The sequence below is a fragment of the Typopeltis vanoorti genome, chromosome 12 (assembly GCF_054136105.1).
Source record: "Typopeltis vanoorti isolate ZY-2024b chromosome 12, IOZ_Tvanoo_1.0, whole genome shotgun sequence".
In the NCBI taxonomy this organism is placed as follows: Eukaryota; Metazoa; Arthropoda; class Arachnida; order Uropygi; family Thelyphonidae; genus Typopeltis; species Typopeltis vanoorti.
Window position 1 is genome coordinate 117,731,067 of NC_143560.1, and position 19,456 is coordinate 117,750,522.

Consider the following 19,456-nt stretch of genomic DNA (forward strand, 5'->3'; position numbering starts at 1 on the left):
CTCTTGGCAATACTCATAGAAGGGTGGTAAGTTCTGTTCGCTACAAACTTGATATTAACTAGGTCTACCTACTCACTGATGAGACCTCAATAAAGGTTGAAACCGGTCTGGGTAGTGACCTTCTCTCATAATGTGAACAGTAATAGAGCTTCTAGGAGCTAAGTTCACATTATGGGTAAATATTAAGAATAGTGATCGGAGCTTGCCCCACCTTAGACATGAGTTGCTTCAGCTTGCACTACCTTAAGCGTCAGTTGCTGTAGTATCCAGGAATTTGCTTACGCTTTGAATCGCCGAACTTTATATAGTTTCTACTATATTCGGCATGAAACTCTGAGTTTCTTATTCGGCTAAGAAACGATATGGGATATATATCCCTTAACTTAAACAAGTTATATGTCGCCGAATTGAAGCCTTTGGCTCTTCATATGTCTAATGAAATAGTACATATTATTCTGCATATTCCCCCACGAAGTGTTATACACTTGTTACAACGCTGCTGCATCATTTGCAATCCACTGAGAAAAAGTCTTCCTTGTATACAGACCAGTTCTTAGCTGCAGATATGACATAATCATCTGTAGTAAATTTTGTTCCTTTCAAGTGTTTCTTTAAATTTGGGAATGGAAAATAGTCAGATGGGACCAGGTCTTGCGAATAGAATGGGTGAGGCAGACATTGAAAGCCCAAGCTGTGTATTGTCCGTTGGGTTTCATGGCAATGTATATAATAAATTCATGTTGATGCTTTTCCATCTATGCACTTTTTTTTGTTTGGTTCGTTTTGTGTGTGTGTGTGTGTGTGTGTGTGATAAGTTTCATGTTATTTATCAGAGTGATAATATGGATGTCAATGCACTAGAAATGAACGTGCCTATAAAAATTTATCATACAAGTCCGAATTATTCCAATTCCATAATCCTCATGAAACACTTAATTCGTTCAAGCAACTTATTCCCAAAATTTGAGTATTACTGAATATTTCTGTTGAGTTTCGTCGGCATGGCAGGCGATCATTTTCGCAATTAAAAATAATAAAAAATTACATGTGATGAAATATTTCTCCAAGTTTTGCCTTGATTTCTATTGAATTACTTCCTAATTTCGTGAACATGAAAGCACGAAAAGCTAAATGGCTGTAAGCTTTTGTAAAACCACTAAGAAGATAAATAACTGTTTCCTTTTTATATGATCTGCTTTGGAACAAGACTTCCTTGCCTCCTTCTTCTTCTGCCTTCTCTTCTCACCTAACTAGGACTACACCGACCTTTCTGATTATATATCTGTGAAAGTTGATCGACACAATAATTACCCAAACGGCGAGAATCGTCCCCGGAAATTTCACCTTCCATAATTCCAAAATGTCTCCCTTAACTAACTTTACAAACCTAGCGGAAAGAAGCTTAAATCTGTCGTCAGTAATAATAACATAAATAGTTCAGCTGCCAACCAGAAAGATCAGTGTGAGCTGAAGAAACAAAAGCGAAGTTTAAATAAGGAATAGAAAAATACGTGCATTACAACAGAATCATAAGCATGCAGTCACATAGTGTCAGGATAAAACACTTGGGAAATGTAAATAAACACACACTCACTTTCAACTTCTGTTTACTGTAAAACAACTTTTACGGGACACTATAATCGTATTTCATCTACACAGGCACCATGCATCTCAGACATGCATAATTAAGAAATATTCGGTATCGTTTTGTAGTTAGATGGAACTGGCTCCTGGGAAGTATCTCTTCAACAAGAATTGTAAATTATCAAGCACGCAGCCGTATGTTGTGACAGTTATGATCTAAGAATAACAAGTTTCTCCCAACTTCCTCAAAAGAAAAGAAGTTTCTGAGCGACTAGCAAATATTTTGAAGGAATTCCAACTCATCGCCACCTCCGAGCCCATCGATCAAATTCACAATTGTCCAAAAGAGTATCCCCGTTTCTACTACCTGGTGTTTACCAAGTACCACGTTCTTGCAAGTCGTCTTATTCTAGACAAACGAGAAGATCTGTCAAAAAAAAAAAGTATCCCATAATACCAGAGTCATATCTGGCTTATCAAACCTCATAAATCTGGTTGGAGTCAACATGATATTGACAACACTAGCCACAGGATTCAATGGCATAATACCAAACTCTTGCAATAACTGTACGTTCAAATTTGGACGTTTATTCAAACTGCTTAAAAAAAAACTTTTTCGGTCATCCGATTGTCTTTCTCCTCCGAGCTAAAAGTTTGAGAAATGAAACCGTTATTATACACATTTCCCAATAGAATTTTATCCTAGCTGCAAGGTGAACGCATGCTCAGAAGAATTCTACGGTGACTTACGCATTTTTATATTCTTTTATATTCAAATTTCTATTATTATTATTATTCATTGTGTCCGCGCGGTTAGCCTAGTGGCTTTGCGCTTCGCAACCATATGCCTGCGGAAGGAGTGTCCTAGGTTCGATTCATGTCCACGACGTGAGGAGCGTAAGGATCTTCCTCAGCCATAGCCAAGTTAGCCGGTCTTGGGCGTGGGCAGCAGGGTTTTTTCCGCCAGTTTATCTGGGGTTTTTCATCCCACAAGCAGGCAAACCGGCCCCGTGAACATACAGGTTACAGTCATAAATACGGCAAGGAAGGCAACGGGAAACCACCTTGCTCATATGGGGAGCGTAAGGATCTTCCTCAGCCATAGCCAAGTTAGCCGGTCTTGGGCGTGGGCAGCAGGGTTTTTTCCGCCAGTTTATCTGGGGTTTTTCATCCCACAAGCAGGCAAACCGGCCCCGTGAACATACAGGTTACAGTCATAAATACGGCAAGGAAGGCAACGGGAAACCACCTTGCTCATAATCATCTCTCCCTAGAATGGTAGCATATAGCTACCCTCCCCCGGCCGTATGGCAGATGGGAATCAGAAAAAGAATTATTCAATGTGACATACGTGTTTTTGGTTAATTTTTTTTTCGTGCCAGACTACTCTACTATTGTTTGTTCCTCGATTTTCCATTTTTTGTTTTTGTTAATTTATGCCTCAAGGATTAGACTTTAAGTCTAATCCTCGAGGTGTGTTTGAATGTGTAGTCTTATGTGCCTATAAAGACACGAATTACGCTGTTGCTGATATTCATGTATATTTATACATTGTAAACTTATATCGAGGTATTTTTAATTTTCAGAGGTAGCAATTTGTTAAGTGTAGTTACTCATCTGGTACAACTTAAAGTTAAAGCAGTTTAGTCAGCGAAATTGTAAATGCTACTGTAGGGTACCATTTTACAGAAATCATTAAGAATGACTTATATGGGACTTATTTCTTCTAATGACATATAGTTTGTCTGCTATTTCCATTAACTAGTAAAATGACTTCGAACAATTTTTCCTAATCCCAATATCCTCATTTTAATAGCAATTCCTGGGATAGAGCAAAGGGTCTCTTCATGTCTAAAGAAAACCATCAGCGCTTTGTTTCTAACTGAGGGCAGATTTATACTCTTCCAGCAGATCAGTGCTTTTGATCTCTGGATTTCGAACCGATTTCATGAGAATCTTACTGATATTCGGTCTAATAAATTTCGACTTTTATGTTTGCAAAAACCGATCACTAAAAGCGCCTTTCATTAGAGTAAATGTTTTTTTTGTTATATTCTTTGCTTCGCGATTTATTTATTTTTTTGAGTGCTTATGTTAGCATTATTTCATACAGTTCAACAGGAATCGTTTTTTTCTGACAATCTAAAATATTACCGAGTGTTTTGTTGTACAAGTGGTGTAGTATTTTTCATAAGAATGTATAACATTTTTAATGTCAGTTCGATATTTTCTAACACAGAAGTGGTCACTTTGTAAGATGAAATTCTCATTAACGTACCTTTTCACTGTTTATACCATTTTATACCATATTTATATCAATCCTTGATTTATAGTTATCTTCATAATACTGATCTGAGATTGCTTTTGTGTGCAAGGTTTTATTTTAGAAACAAGCAATTTGGATTTTACAGGCGGAAATCAAATTTTATAATGTACTATTTCCTTAATGAAAAAAACGGAAGAAACTACTGACGTATATTCCAGATAGTAAAGAGTGAATGAAATATCTTCGCTTGCTCTTAACGAATTTGATATCTAAATAACGAATAACGTTTGCGAAACAGAATAAAAATAAATAAATAAGTATGTCTAACCAACTAATTTTTATAAAAAGTTAATACAAAAAAGATGAAAAAACTTTTAAAATGCTATGAATATTTTTAAGAAAAGCTATCCTAAAAATGAATTTATGGGAATTTCCTACAATTTTCTCGGTCTTAAGTCACTTCAACAAAAACCAGTTTGTGCATATGAACATAACTAGTTGCTAAATGGCTGCATTTTGATTTACGTAATGCTGATCAGCCTTTCTGAGATAACACAAGTTAAATAATTTATCCTTTTCAGATTTGAAAACAATAACTTAATAGTAAGTAGAGATTAAGAACTCAACTTTAAGAGCATTTTCGAGCCTATAAAACTGGAGTATAAAGCATAATAGCAATTTAACGTAGTAGATAGAGGGTGGGAAATCTTCCCCTGCACATACACTCAACATTTCTATTAGAAAAAAAACTGTCGCAAAGTGGATGACAGTGCTAAAATAAAGATTGGAAATACTACAAATTAAATTTATAATTATAGGTTACCCTTACATGATATTGCTTCTTTTAGTACTTAGAAAATCCAGGGAATTCAGACCTTCCAATGTGATTAATAATAGTAATAAAAATCCTAAAATTGATGAAGTTTTCATAATAAATTATTTTTGTAATAGGATTGTGGATTATACACACGCCAACATTTTAAATAATTATATAAATTAATAACTGAATTGTCTATGTGTAGAAAAGTTTTTCTTTAACGATTTCTAGAAATTTTAAAATACAGTATGTAATGATGTGCCGTGTTTTCTAAATCAGAAAATTGAGACTTACTTCTTTATAGCGTAACATGTTGGATATACCACTCTTTCCTGTCACATTATCTCTACCACACCCAAGAATAATATCATCAACTTATCGATATATATACAAGTCGTTCTATTTACAAAAAAATTATCTAACCATAACTTTTCAGTGCATATAAATATAAAAATAAGAAATACCTGTATAATCCATCCTACCGAACACGCAATTCTACGTTCGAAAGTAACTGTGCACAATCAGAGAAGGTAGGGAAGGAAAACTTTGGACGAAAGCTCACAACACTTTGCTGCTAGAAATAACTACATAATGTGTTTAAGCACCACAAGAATCAAAAAGAGTGTGCACGCCATCTGATTTCAGACACACTTTATTTATATAAGGTACTTGCGATGTCTGCTGAAATCGTGTACACACTGGATACAAAAGTTCCAACTAAGTGTTTAATTTTATTCTTCGCAGACTACACTTGCCTGAATTCATTCTCTGGTGCCACAATATATGATACAGCCCTTACGACGCCCAAAAAAAAAAAAAAAAAAAAAAAGATAGGAAAATTACTCTACGGGTTAGGAATTCATCTGGTATACCTCTCCCAAACACCCCTTTTGCAGAAAAGCGACTAACCCTCAGTGGTAAACATTACATATCTACTTCACTGTGGATATGAGCCGCTTTTGGAAATTCTGAACACAGCTCTATTTTATGGAGCATGCGTATGTGATCTTCTCTTTGAATGATACTTCATTAAACAAAATTGAAGACCACTATTTTAATAATACATAAATATTTTAAAAGCAAATTACAAATAACACATAATTTTATGTGTTATTATGACAACTCATCGCATGTTTGTTCAACCACTTAATGTGTTTTTCAATTCAAAACTAGCTAATTTTTACAGTAATTCTTGCGCGATTACTTAACATTTGTGTATTTATGTGTTAACACATAATTTATGTCAGCATTATTTTAATACACTTCATATTTTATATAGTAAATATGCGTATAGAACCATATTCCACAACTATTATTATCTTTACAAGTTGTCAAGGATTATTATTATTATCAAAAGTAATATTTGAAACAGAAATTTCTCTTCTTATGTGAACTGTTTATTTTTCATTAATGCACGTTTATTTTACAGGCTAACACTAAAATTGGCTTGTCACATGTCCTTTCGCCATTATCCACTGGACACGCAGACTTGTCACATTGTTTTTGGATCATGTAAGTAATTTTAAAAATAAATTTGTGCGTGTGTGTATATATACAGGGTGTTCGGGATAAATTTGACATATTTATAATTAATTATATTTTTCCGTAAGTTACATGTATTAACACACACTTCTCTTCATTTAAAAGTTTGGACCCTTCTTCATTCATATACAAGATGTCAGAAAGGATGGATAGCTGGATCCCACCTGAATCATGGAAGAGAATAACTTGTATCATGATGATTCGTGCCCGCCATCAAAATAAGGATATTACGACTGCTGCCCAATGCTCCCTGAATACAGTAAAAACAATCAGGCATGAACTAGAGACTTGCAATGGTGACTACGAGGATGTAGCAAGAAGAAAGATCCCTAGCAGACGATCTGATTGCGTTCGTACAGCAGAATTCCTCGCAAATCTGCAGGAACAGGTGTTGAAGAACCCTGGCATTGGAATTCGGGCTTTGTTCGTGGAGTTGCTAACTGTAGTCAAGCCCTGGATAACAAGGGTAGCCAATGGTAGGCCGTATGTATGGCAGCAGGATTCGACCCCTTGCCACACCTCTGGGAAAAGTCAAAAATGGTTGTCTGAAAATTTCTACGACTTCACCAGTCCAAATGTTTGGCCTCCAAACTCCCCAGACCTTAACCCCATGGATTATTTTGTATGGGGCGCAGTTGAAAAAGACACCAATCGCACTTCCAGTAATACAAAAGCCCAGTTAATGGATAAAATTAAAACAGTTTTTGCGGCCCTTCCCAGGGAGACTGTAGCATCAGCTTGTTCGAGGTTCCGAAGCAGAATTGAAGCTGTGATCGATGCTAATGGTGGTTATTTTGAGTAAATCTTGTTGATAGTATTGTAATTAACTCTGCCTGTAATGTTTTTTTGTCAATTCATTAAATTTAATAGATACAAAGAAGATTTTCTTTTTCCTTACGAAACTGTCAAATTTATCCCGAACACCCTGTATATATATGCTCATATATGCACACACGCATACGCATTTCCTATAGCCATCTATTATTAACTTTTTATTCATTCTTAGCTTTTCGGCATTAGGTCTCAAAATGAAATATAGCCATTATTTTTTAAGTAAATTTGCAAATTTTATTTTAGGATGTTTGGCCACGCGGTTAGCCTAGGTGGCTTTGCGCTTTGCAACCATATGCCTGGGGAAGAAGTGTCTTAGGTTCGATTCCCGTCGACGACGTGAGGAGCTTAAGGATTTTCCTCTGCCATAGCCAAGTTAGTCGGTCTTGGGCGTGGACAGTAGGGTTTTTTCCGCCAGTTTATCTGGGGTTTTTCATCCCGCAAGCAGGCAAACCGACCCCGTGAACACACACGGATACAGTCACGAATATCGCCCTTAAGGGATGCAGCAGAGGAGTGGCGAATGGGCTGTATTAATACGCCAGTAACCCTTCCTTAGGAGGGGACTCAACCCGTCTTAGGACGGACGAGAAGGATAGGATAGTTTGGCCACACACGTAGTTCAGAAAGGATTTCTTCTCTAAATATAGTTTGAGCTAAGAACCTAAATAATGGTTTCCACATGCATTCTCCAGAAAGTATAAAATATTTTTCAGAGTAGCATAATTAAATCACCGTCCTAAAATTTTCCTCTGGAACAAAAAAATAACTAAATAAAATAAGAAATAGTAAAAAAGGTTATTTGCAAACCTATAGTACAATTTTACCGTGGGTGGACTAGGGATATTTTTTCTATTTTTATCAATTTTACATATTTTTTGCTAATTTTCATTTATTTTTAACATAGTCCGAAAACCCTACTCCAGAGACCAAACAGGGAACTTTTTAAGCCACTTCAGACATCTAGTAAGCGGGGAGGTGAATGGTCTCACATTGGATGATGACATTCATCTCCTACCTAAAAGTTATTGTATTCATGCTTCCTTGAAATAAGTAGCCACTTATTCTTAAATAATACTACTGGGTAATAGTGTTTCGTTATTTGAATGAAACATTATCAAATTTGAATGTTTATTAATAACTGTTAATGATTATCTACAGTAGCAATTAACATAGTGTATTTTTACTCAGATGCCCAAACAATTGACCAAGTGGAAATTCAATGGCAGAAAAAAGATCCTATAGTGATTGACCAACCCCTCGAATTGCCTGAATTTGATCTTACTGGATTTAAAATAGCTGGATTTACAAGAGCGATTGATACAGGTATGAAATATCTCTTAGATTTATTTTCTTATAATACATACGGATATATATATATATATATATATATATATATATATATATATATATATGTGTGTGTGTGTGTGTGTGTGTGTGTGTGTGTGTGTGTGTGTGTGTGTGTGTGTGTGTGCATATATATATATATATATATATATATATATATATATATATATATATATATATATATATATATATATATATATGCACACACAGGCGCCAAGATAGTAAAGGAGCCAAAGACGAGGAAATACTTAAAAAAACGTTTTTTTTTAAAGTGATTTTTTTATTGGAGGTGGGGAATAGGGGGCGTCAACTAAAGTTTTGCACACAGGCGCCGGACACTACTGGCGTGCTACTGGGTATAGGAGCGCCAACTAAAGTTTTGCACACAGGCGACGGACACTACTGGCGCGCCCCTGACCCTGTAATACATTCTATGTACTTTTATGGACGAAAGGTTATTAGACCTTTTTTAATACTGTGGATGAATTCGAAAGCTGGGATTAAAGAGAAAACATTATTCTAATCTCCAGTACTATAATTTTCAGAAATTACATCCTAATGTGAACAGAACTTGCTCCAAAGAATGGAAGGAGAAGATGAGATGAAGTGACTCCCTGCGATTGAGTCCTGGGACTTCGTGGAGGTAACAAGTACCAATATCAAATAACTGGCTATTGCCTAAGTCGGATATCATACGTTCGTTTAGAATCAGAACTTCCATGAAGAAGTGGCACTTAAAATTTTTAAATTTAGTTAAATATGAATGGACGAGACGAGTCTATTCATATAAATATGAATAGACGAGACGAGACCTATAAATAGCCTCCACTTGAAAAACTGTTGTAATGGCTTCTCGCTTCGTGAAAGCGATTCGAAGCCAAGTCGTTCCTAGGGGGAAAAGTCACTACAGAATCGGTCGGTCTTGAGCGGCAGATAGGTGAGTAAATAGGTACCTACTGTTATGTATTACCGGAACAAGTGATGCCAATGTATTATGGCAATAACCTGCATGTGTTCTTCTGGCCGGTTTGCTGTTTTCCAAGATGAATTTCATACATCATAAATTGACATTGGCACACTTCATTTTTCCATAGAGTCGCTAGACACATTCAGACATCTCTCTCACCGTGACATCTATCCCAGAATAGATAAAATCGGTATGAAATGTCTGTAAACAAGAAAATGTGTTGAATGCAGCGAAACGTTTTCCAGTGCTCCTACTGGATGCAAGATCAGTACTTTACAGATGATAGTCCAGAAACGACGCTGGAATTGTTTTGAATTATAACCAAAGAAACTGTATTGTTTGTTAATTGCGTGTGTTGCTGTTCCAGTCAGTGTCTATTTTGCAGGATGAAAACTCTATCACCGCCGTATGAGACCGCCTAAATTCACTTTCAATTGAAATCCCTTTTAAAGTTTCCTTGACGGAATTTGAGCCTACGAAGAATCTTTCCCAGCCGAATGGGACGTCGATATCGATTGAGCTATGCATGCAGCATTAAGTCCCACCAACACACGATGTTGGTGACGAATAGCCAGCACTAACTGATCCAGCATGTTATGGTTTCGTTCGGCATTCCCACTATCCCCTTAATGAAAAAAAAATCAACAAGCATATTCTTATGATTGATATTATTAGTGCTACGAACAGCGCACATAGAACTACCTGACGAGAATTCATCGTAACACGTCACAGAGATGGTGAACAGTGACCATACAATGTATGTCGACGTCGTCTTCACTATGTGTTACTTTCATTTGGGGAGGTTGAGGATGTTTCCTCGTCACGGGTGCGTTTCTGACAACTGGACACGAATTATGAATTTCTAATTGTAAGATGTATTTAGATATCTAGAACATATTCGATCTAGATCTTTCTAATGGGAACACAAATGTCACTACGTCCTCGTGCCTGCGCCGCGGATTAATAGTGCAAAACCAAAGGAATGTTAACGTAGGCTGCCATATTACAGCATCAAATATGGGTGCGTGTGTAGTGTTCGTTTGTGTAGTTGAGAGAATGGGATATGAGAGCGCTGGAAATGATCTTTTTTCTTTCTTTCGTTTGTATCAGTGGATTCTTCCAACCAGGAATTCAAGGCGCATACAAATGTGGAATCTTCTACCAGCACATCACGAACTGACTATGGCCTTGATTTCCATGGAAACACGGTACTTCATATACTATGAACAAGAGACCGCTAGAATGTTACGAAGAATGATGATGCATACTCTTCTAATTAGATGAAAGTTTTTGGATATGTTGTTAGTGCCAGGGGAATATAATTTGCCAGCGAGTGCCGCCCCACAGTTAAAGTCAGGTGGTAGTAATATTACAGTGTAAGAATATTTCTTTCTCTTGATTGAATCGGTATTTCCTTATTCAAGTGCTAAGATAAATAAAGAGTAGCCTTATATTGAGATTCTGAATTCTGTGTTGCCTGTGCCATGGAAGTTTTATGGAAACGATCCAGTTAGACACTAACACTTAAGAATCAAGTATGCAATAATGCATCGTCTACCTTGGATAGTTGTGGATGAGTGGAATGGGTTGCTAGAATCAGTTCTGAGTGCTTTATCTATTAATAGGTTCAAGGAGAGGTTTGACTGTTGTGTAGATAGTTTGGGTTCCAGCGACGAGTCTTCGGACTCATGGGGTTCCGGTACAACAACTTTTTTTTAACATTTTATCGTCTCAGATGCAATACATACATAATTATTTTAATAATAATAATAATAATTTATTACATAGGATACATACATTACATAGTTTTGATTACGTATGATACAACGTTACATACATTTGTTTACGTATGATACAACATTACATACATTTCTTTACATTTGATACATTCATGTATTCTAATAATAATAATTTTTTTCGCAATAATAATTATAATAATTTATAACATATGATACATACATTACATATGATACAATATTACATACATTTGTTTACATGTGATACGTACATTACATGCATTTGATTACATATGATACATTTATTTATTTATTTATTTATTTATTTATTTATTTTATCTTGGATGAGATGTATTTTCTCAGCTTTCATCCTCGAAGCTTATTTGTGAGCTTATCTTAAGATGATATCAGTTATTATTTATTGGTTTATTCGCTGTGTTGGGAAACTATGAAATGAAATCTATGTTTAATTGGCTTGATTTCCACTGCAGCCGTTGACTGAGAAAATCGCGCGCGCGCACGCACGCACGCACACACACACACACACACACACACACACACGCGCGCGCGCGCGCACGCGACGACGACTTGGAATGTCTTGATGCGTCGCTGAACTGAAGCCTGAACGAATATATTGTTTCATTGCGTTTGTATGGTATTTTGGGTGCGTGTTTCTTGTTAGAGCTCTTTTCAGGCTATTGTAGTTTGTAAGATTTCTGTATTCAAAAGGTAATTTGTTTATCATGTTTGGGAAGTAGAAGTTTCGCGTGGCCTTTCCATAGTGATTATTGTATTTATGTGTGATATAATTAGTTGTCTGAGGTCTTGTTATGCGATATGTATTTCTGACTGTCCAGTAGTTGGCATCGAAATAATGTTTTAGCAGAGCTGCATAGTTAAATAAACGTTTTGCTGTCAGTATTTTGTGTTCTGACATTGAAGTGTATATAAAGTCGTTATTGTCGCTTTGTTTCCAAAAGATCAGTTTTATCATTTTGTACTGTAGCGACAGTAATCTATTTAGTTTCTAAGGTGAACAGAAAGCACACGTTGTTATAGCGTATCCTAGTATATTTTGGCATAGTGCTTTGTATATTAGTGTTTTTAGGCGTAATAATAACAATAATTTCTCTTCATAAAAATAAAATAAAAAACAATAAACTACAATTAAAAAAAAAACTGTACTTAAGCCATCAAAGATTCAAGTACATCATCAATATCTCTTCGTAAGCTTTGTTTTGTCTCTTGCTGAAACCGCTTCTCTCTCATTTTATAACCAATGTTGACAACTAGATCCTCACACGAAATCAAATATTTCTTCTATGATTAACATTAACTGCTGGCACTTTGTAGCGGATAAGAGTACATCTACAACTGAATCAGTCTCCAGGAAGCTTGCTTTCTCTTCTGATTCAAGCATGATTTTGTTTCCTTTCACTAATTTCTTCTCACCAAAACGATTTCATCATCATCATCATCATCATACGTATCAAGGATTTAGGCCTAGTATGGCCTGTTCCGGCCTTAGAAGTCATCGTTGAATCGTTTAAGAGGACGTCCTGGTTTTCTTTTTCCTAATGGCTTGTACTTTAAGGCTTGTTTTGGTAATCTTTCTGTTTTCATTCTTTGAACGTGTTCCATCCATCTACGTTTATATTTTTTAATTTTTTCAATTACTGGTTCTTGGTTTAATTCTTTCATAATATCTTCGTTTCTTTTGTGATCAAATAGGGTATACTTTGCAGTTTTTCTCATAAACTTCATTTCTGCTGTTGTTAATCTTTGTTTGTCTTTTGGTTTTATTGTCCAGATTTCGCTTCCATACATTAAGACCGGTAGGGCTAATGTATTGTATACTTTTAGCCTGGTTTGTTTTTGAACTAGGTTTGGTTTAAATATAGAGCTAATTACTCCTGTTATCTTTAAATATTTTGCAATTTTTATGTTTATATCTTTTTCATTTTCATAAGTGATCATACATCCTAGGTAGTTAAATGAATTCACCTGTTCTAAGATCTTGTTATCTAATACTGTTTTAGTTCTTGCTGGATCTTGCCCTTTAAAGGCCATAGTTTTTGATTTTTCCGTTGATATTATCATACCATAATCTTTGGATATCTCATTTAGATTTAAAATAGCTTTCTGTAAGTTATCTTCAGAATTTGTAATTATTATTTGGTCGTCTGCAAAGAGGAGAGTGTTTAAGTTAACTGTAGGTGAAAGGTTAATTCCTTGATGTAAATTTTTACTCCATTTTATTATTATTTCATTTAAGTAGATATTAAAAAGAGTTGCTGAGAGGGGACATCCCTGTCGGACCCCTTGATTTATCTCTCTTGTATATGATAGCTCATGATTTAATCTTATTTGTATTTGATTATACTTGTGACAGCTTTTAGGATATAATTTGGTATTTGTCTTTCTTTTAATGTTAAATAATATGTTTCTTTTAACTTTGTCAAATGCTTTTTCAAAGTCAATAAATGCAATATTTGTTTCTAAATTATATTCTCTTCTTTTCTCTGTTATTAATTTTAGGCAGAAGGCTGGGTCTATACATGATCGTCCTTTTCTGAATCCATTTTGTACCTCTAGAATAAAGTTTTCGGAATATTTCATTAGTTTGTTATTTAAGATTCTGCTGTATATTTTGTAACATGAATTTAGTATACTGATACCTCTATAGTTTTTAGGGTCATCTCTATTACCTTTCTTAAAGATAGGAATCACAATTGCTTTTTTCCATTCTATTGGGGGGATACCAGTTGAGTAAATTTTATTTAAAAATAATAAGAGTCTTCCTTTGAATCTTGTTCCTGCGTATTTATATAGTTCTGAACCTAGCTTATCTTCTCCAGGGGATTTTTCGTTTCTTGTTTCTTTCAGGCTGATTTCTAATTCTTCTTCAGTTATTTCCTTTTCATTTTCATTAATTGTTTGCCAGTTGTCTTTTTTAAAATATTTGTCTGTCCACAGTTCTGTATAGTAATTTAGAAATTCTTCTAATTTCAATTCAGTGTTTAATTTTATGTTTTCTTTGGTATCTGCATTTAGGTGTTTCAAAATCTTATATACATTGGGTCTTATTTTATATAAATCATGTTCTAAATTAGAAACAAATTTATTCCATGATTCTCTATGTCTTTTTCTGACTTCTCTTTTAGTTATGGCTCTTATTCTTTTATATTCTATTTCATCTTCTAATCTTTTACTGCTTAACCATTTGTGATAGGCTTCTTTTTTCTTTTTGATTATTTCTTTGATTGTATCATCCCAGATCTTCAGTTTTTTCTTTTATTGAATTTTTTGGTCTTTCCTAAGCTTTCATTTGCTGCTGCATTTAGTATCGTTTTTATATTAAGCCATTCTATTTCTATTTCTTCATTTTGTTTTATTTTATCTAGATACTGGTTAATTCTTTGTTCATATAGCCATTGTACATTTGTGTCATTCAATAGTCTAGTTTTATAAACAAATTTTTCAATTTTTCTTTCTGTTCTTGTTACTTGTAGCCATTTAGGTGGTAATCTTAATTTTATTTTAACAAGGAAGTGGTCACTGCTTATTTCATATCCTCTGTGAACTCTAACATCTAGTGAAAATTTTGATGTATTTTCATTTAATATGAAGTAATCTAATATTGATTTCCATCCTCTTGCTGCCCAAGTATATTTATGTATGTTTTTATGTTTATAGAAGGAATTCATTATTTTTAGGTTATTATAAACTACAAAGTCAATCAATTTTTTACCATTTCTGTTTAGAGTGTGTTCTCCATGTATTCCTATATTATTATTAATTTTTGTTTCCAATTCTTGCATTTAAGTCTCCTGCTAAAATTATGTAATCATTTTTATTTATTTTATTATATATGTTTTGTAACTGATTATGAAAATCAATATTATCCTGTTCTCTTCCTTCTTCTGGGGCATATAAACCAATTATTGTTAAATAGCCTCTATCTATTTTTATTCTAGCTTCTGTTATTCTTTCATTCCATAATTTATAATGTTTTAACTGTTTTGAAAGGGAGTTATGAATCCAAATCATGACTCCTGCTTGTGCTCTTTGGTCTCTGTCGACTCCACTGTATATCACATTAAAAATTTCAGTTCTCATAGTTCCTTTTAATTTCTTTTTTGTTTCAGTGATTACTGCTATTTTAAAATTTCTTTCATTTAATAACTGGTCTAATTCTATTTCTTTATATGCTATTCCTCTTACATTCCAGTTTGCTATGTGTATTATATTTTGTCGTTTCCATTTTCGTTTTCCCTTTTCCATTCCAGGGTCGTTTCCCATAGATTCAATCCGATTATCTTTTTCTGTCAGCTTACAAGTATGGTTATGTTCTCCATGTCAGGGGACTAGCCTGACGATGGAATAGTTCAGTGGTAGGGCTGCTACCTTAAGGCTTCTGAACTCGCCTTCTTCCGAATTTAAACCCATAGGAGGAATAGGGTATATTGAAGGGGAAAGGGTAGATTATAGAAGAAATATAGTAAGGTTTATAGAGAGGACATAGTTGTAAGGCCAGAAATGAAAAGACCCCATGGCCCTCGAGTACTCTAATAGCACAAGGGTCATAATAAGAAGAGTTGGCTGATAAGGCCTTATAGGAAAGATTAAAGTAAGTGGGTCTTCCTCAAGGTAGAAGGAGGAGAGGATAGATCCAGCTAGGGGTCCATGGGAGTGCCGCTTCCCTTACAATCAAGATGATTGTAAGGGAATGATTTACTCTATCGTTCACCAAAACGATTTACTCTATACAAATATCCACTGTATCCTAATTTTCCAAATTCTGTTTACACAATTCGGGCAAGCATCTATAATCTATTAAAATATATTACTTACATTATTTATTTCAGACATTTCAATTTTATTTTATATGTATAGGTGCATTTAGCTTCCTTAATGTCAGTTTTGTGCTTGAGAGACAAAACGGATACCATCTGATACAGACTTACCTTCCCACTTTCCTCATCGTGATGATCTCCTGGGTATCCTTCTGGCTGAATGTGGATGCGACTCCAGCTCGTGTAACATTAGGTGTCACAACACTGCTCACCTTGACTACGGTAGCATCCGGGGTTCGTACTCAATTGCCACCTGTTTCTTACGTCAAAGCAATAGACGTGTGGATTGGCGCCTGTTCCGTTATGGTGTTTGGAGCTCTACTTGAATTCACATTGGTAAACTACCTCTCTCGAAGCAAGCTAAGACCACAAGAGATCCGACACTCAATGAACATTTTTCAAGTAAGTTTATTAATACAACTGAATCGTATCCTTATTAAACATGATAATTATTGTTTAGGGGGGGGTAGGGCTGACCACTTTATCCTGTGAACGGTTTGAGGTCCGATAATTAATAAATCCTCGACACCGCAAGGTAAAAGAGGGTAACAGGAAGATGAGATGAGATGAATTATTGTTTAGTAATTATTTATACTAATATTCACTATTCAGGGTTCCTACTGAAACAATTCATTTGGACTTATTTTAGACATTTGAATAAAACTGTGATACAAAAGTTAAAGCAATAGTACGATATCAGCATAATCATCAGATGTTTCCATGTATGCGTTTCGCAAAATAGAAAGCACCTATTAGGTTCGTTTTATCCGTCTGATCAAACAAGCTATTCTAGTACTCTGCATAGACAGATCTTGCTGAAATTTGGTATTTTGAAACATTGACAATGGTGAGCCATACCCCCCCCCCACACACACACCTAAAAAAGGTTATAAACATGTCTTAGTGATGTGGAAGGACTCAGGATGTTTCTTCATGATCAATTTCCTGATATGTACTCTAAAGGGGTGTTCAGGTTACAATGATAGCACTATATGATTAAGTTTACATTCTTCTAACAACAATTTTTCCTCCAAATCAATCCACAACTTGTGAGCACTCCAATATTGCCATAGCTAACATTCCGTGCTTCTAATGTACTTCAGACTGAATCATATCCACCTAGACCTTGGGCTTCCTCCAGGTTTCTTTTCCTGCCATCTTGGGAACAAACACCTGCTTTGCTAACCTTTCTTTACCCATTCTATTTAAGTGCCCATACCACCTTAGATTAGTTCTGCTGACACATTCTTGAATGCTAACAATGTCAAGTTCCTTTCTAATATCTTCATTTTTAATATGATTGCGCTATTGATACAGTCGGTTCACTCCCCTAATTTTTCTTTGTTCAAGTGCTTTATTTCTAACCCAACTCTCAGATGCATAACTTAAAAAGCTGGTTTGAGCACTGTCTTGTATACTGCTAGTTTGGTATTTTGGCTAATTTCTCTCTTGCTAACCATACTGCTTAATTCATATAAATTTATTCAGCTAGCTACCTACAATACCAGCTTTGCTTATTCTGTAGTCTATTTCCAGATCTTCGCTAAAAATAGCCAAATAGCTGAAATATTTTCAGAAATGCAGTTGAAGTTTACTGTGCCCCTGCCTATTGTCATAGTTTTAGTCTTTTTATTGCTGATTTTCATGCCAAATGTGTAACAGCTGTTATTCAATTTAGTTAGATGTGATTAAGAGTACAACATTGCATAAAGTAAAGAGTTAAGTTTGACATCACTAACACTAATATCAAGCCTGATGCTACTTTCTTTCATAATGTGATCCATATAGATGACGAATAAGAGTTGAGATAATGCGCATCCTTGTCTTACCCCTGATTTTACATCAAACCATCTGTATTTCCTTCAATTCTAACTGCTAACAGAAACTTAAATATAGATTATATTGCTCTGTATAATGTTCCATTCACCTCCTATAATTGTAGTGGTTTGAAAAGCTTTTCTCTGGGCACCTTGTTGTATGCCTTTTCGAGATCTACAAAACTTAAGTCAAATCCTTGTCATATTCTCACGATTTCTCAACGATTTGTCTTTAAGTGAGAATCTGATCTTCATAACCTCTATTGGCCTGAACATAGCTCCAAGTTTCTCTTCTACCATCTTTCTCAACCTCTTTTCAAGTATGCTTGCACAAATCTTACCTGAAACACTTAGTAGAGAAATTTCTCTGTAATTCTGTGATATTCCGCTAACATTCTGTTTTATTACCTTGTTTATAGATGTGCACTATGAGAGATCTACTCCAATCATTTGGAATTCTACCTTCTGACCAGGCTCTCTGAATTACGTAGTGTAACCACTGCAAAACTTTTGTACCTTCACACTTAAACATTTCTGGTCGAATATCATCTACTCCAGCTACCTTTCCACATTCCAAGTTTTTGACACGATCTTTGTTGGGATTTTTTTAATTAATTTATTTTTTTTACATAGTCCAGAAACGCTGTCTAGAGATAAAACGTGCAACTTTTTCAAGTAATTTCATTTGAATGGCGGTAGTCTCACATCGGGCGATGAAGTTCATCTTCCACCTAAAAACAATCACTAACATCCATGTCCATGGCGGGATTCGAACATGCCGCCTGTTGGTTGAAGAGCAAGTATGTTATCCACTCGACCAACCTGGCCGACTACTTGACCGAATTTTGGTTTCAATCGGGATCGTTTTTATGGTCGCACTGACCAGATGGAATTTCATGAAATATGATATTTAGGATCTCTAATAACATTTGTTACAGTATCAGGACAGTTCTCATGAAAACAGCAGAAATGTTGACAATCGAAAATTCCAGTTAAGGGGAAAAAATCCCTTATTGTTTTTCAGCCAGTAAGCGAAACTAAGATCGAAAACTACGATCTGAACGTTTCATGCCGACGAACTGTCAGCGTATCCAAGCGTAAGTGACCACTTGGTAGTGCCACACCACGGCAACTCGTTGCAAAGGTGGAGCAAGCTCCCTCACTGTTACAACGTTTACAACGTTTAACGTTAACAACGTTATTCCCCCACCTTTGCAACGAGTTGCCGTGGTGTGGCACTACCAAGTGGTCACTTACGCTTGGATACGCTGACAGTTCATCGGCATGAAACGTTCAGATCATAGTTTTCGATCTTAGTTTCGCTTACTGGCTGAAAAACAATAAGGGATTTTTATCCCCTTAACTGATCAACCTCTCCAAAAAAAAAAAAAAAAATTTGGCTTTTCTTCTTAATCGAAAATTCCGTTACAATTTCAACCTATGCTGTATGTGCCTTCATTTCTCCTTAACGTAAAGGATTAGTAACTTGTCACTGCCAAGTAACTTACAGGGTGTTCGGGATAAATTTGACATATTTATAATTAATTATATTTTTCCGTAAGTTACATGTATTAACACACACTTCTCTTCATTTAAAAGTTTGGACCCTTCTTCATTCATATACAAGATGTCAGAAAGGATGGATAGCTAGAACCCACCTGAATCATGGAAGAGAATAACTTGTATCATGATG

General features: G+C 35.3%; 2 protein-coding genes across 2 annotated transcripts in view; one reads left to right on the forward strand and one right to left on the reverse strand.

The window, feature by feature from the left end:
- Nucleotides 1–19,456, reverse strand: part of LOC150101167 (synaptic vesicle glycoprotein 2C-like) — a 408,918-nt gene that overhangs the window by 370,548 nt on the left and 18,914 nt on the right. The window lies entirely within an intron of this gene.
- The window catches only part of LOC150101168 (glycine receptor subunit alpha-2-like), a 135,947-nt gene that overhangs the window by 111,130 nt on the left and 5,361 nt on the right, over nucleotides 1–19,456 (forward strand). The window contains exons 5-7 of the mRNA XM_090401187.1: nucleotides 6,097–6,179; nucleotides 8,232–8,366; nucleotides 15,987–16,348. Of these exons, the coding sequence (XP_090257313.1) occupies nucleotides 6,097–6,179; nucleotides 8,232–8,366; nucleotides 15,987–16,348 (580 nt within the window). The remainder of the gene's footprint in view (nucleotides 1–6,096; nucleotides 6,180–8,231; nucleotides 8,367–15,986; nucleotides 16,349–19,456) is intronic.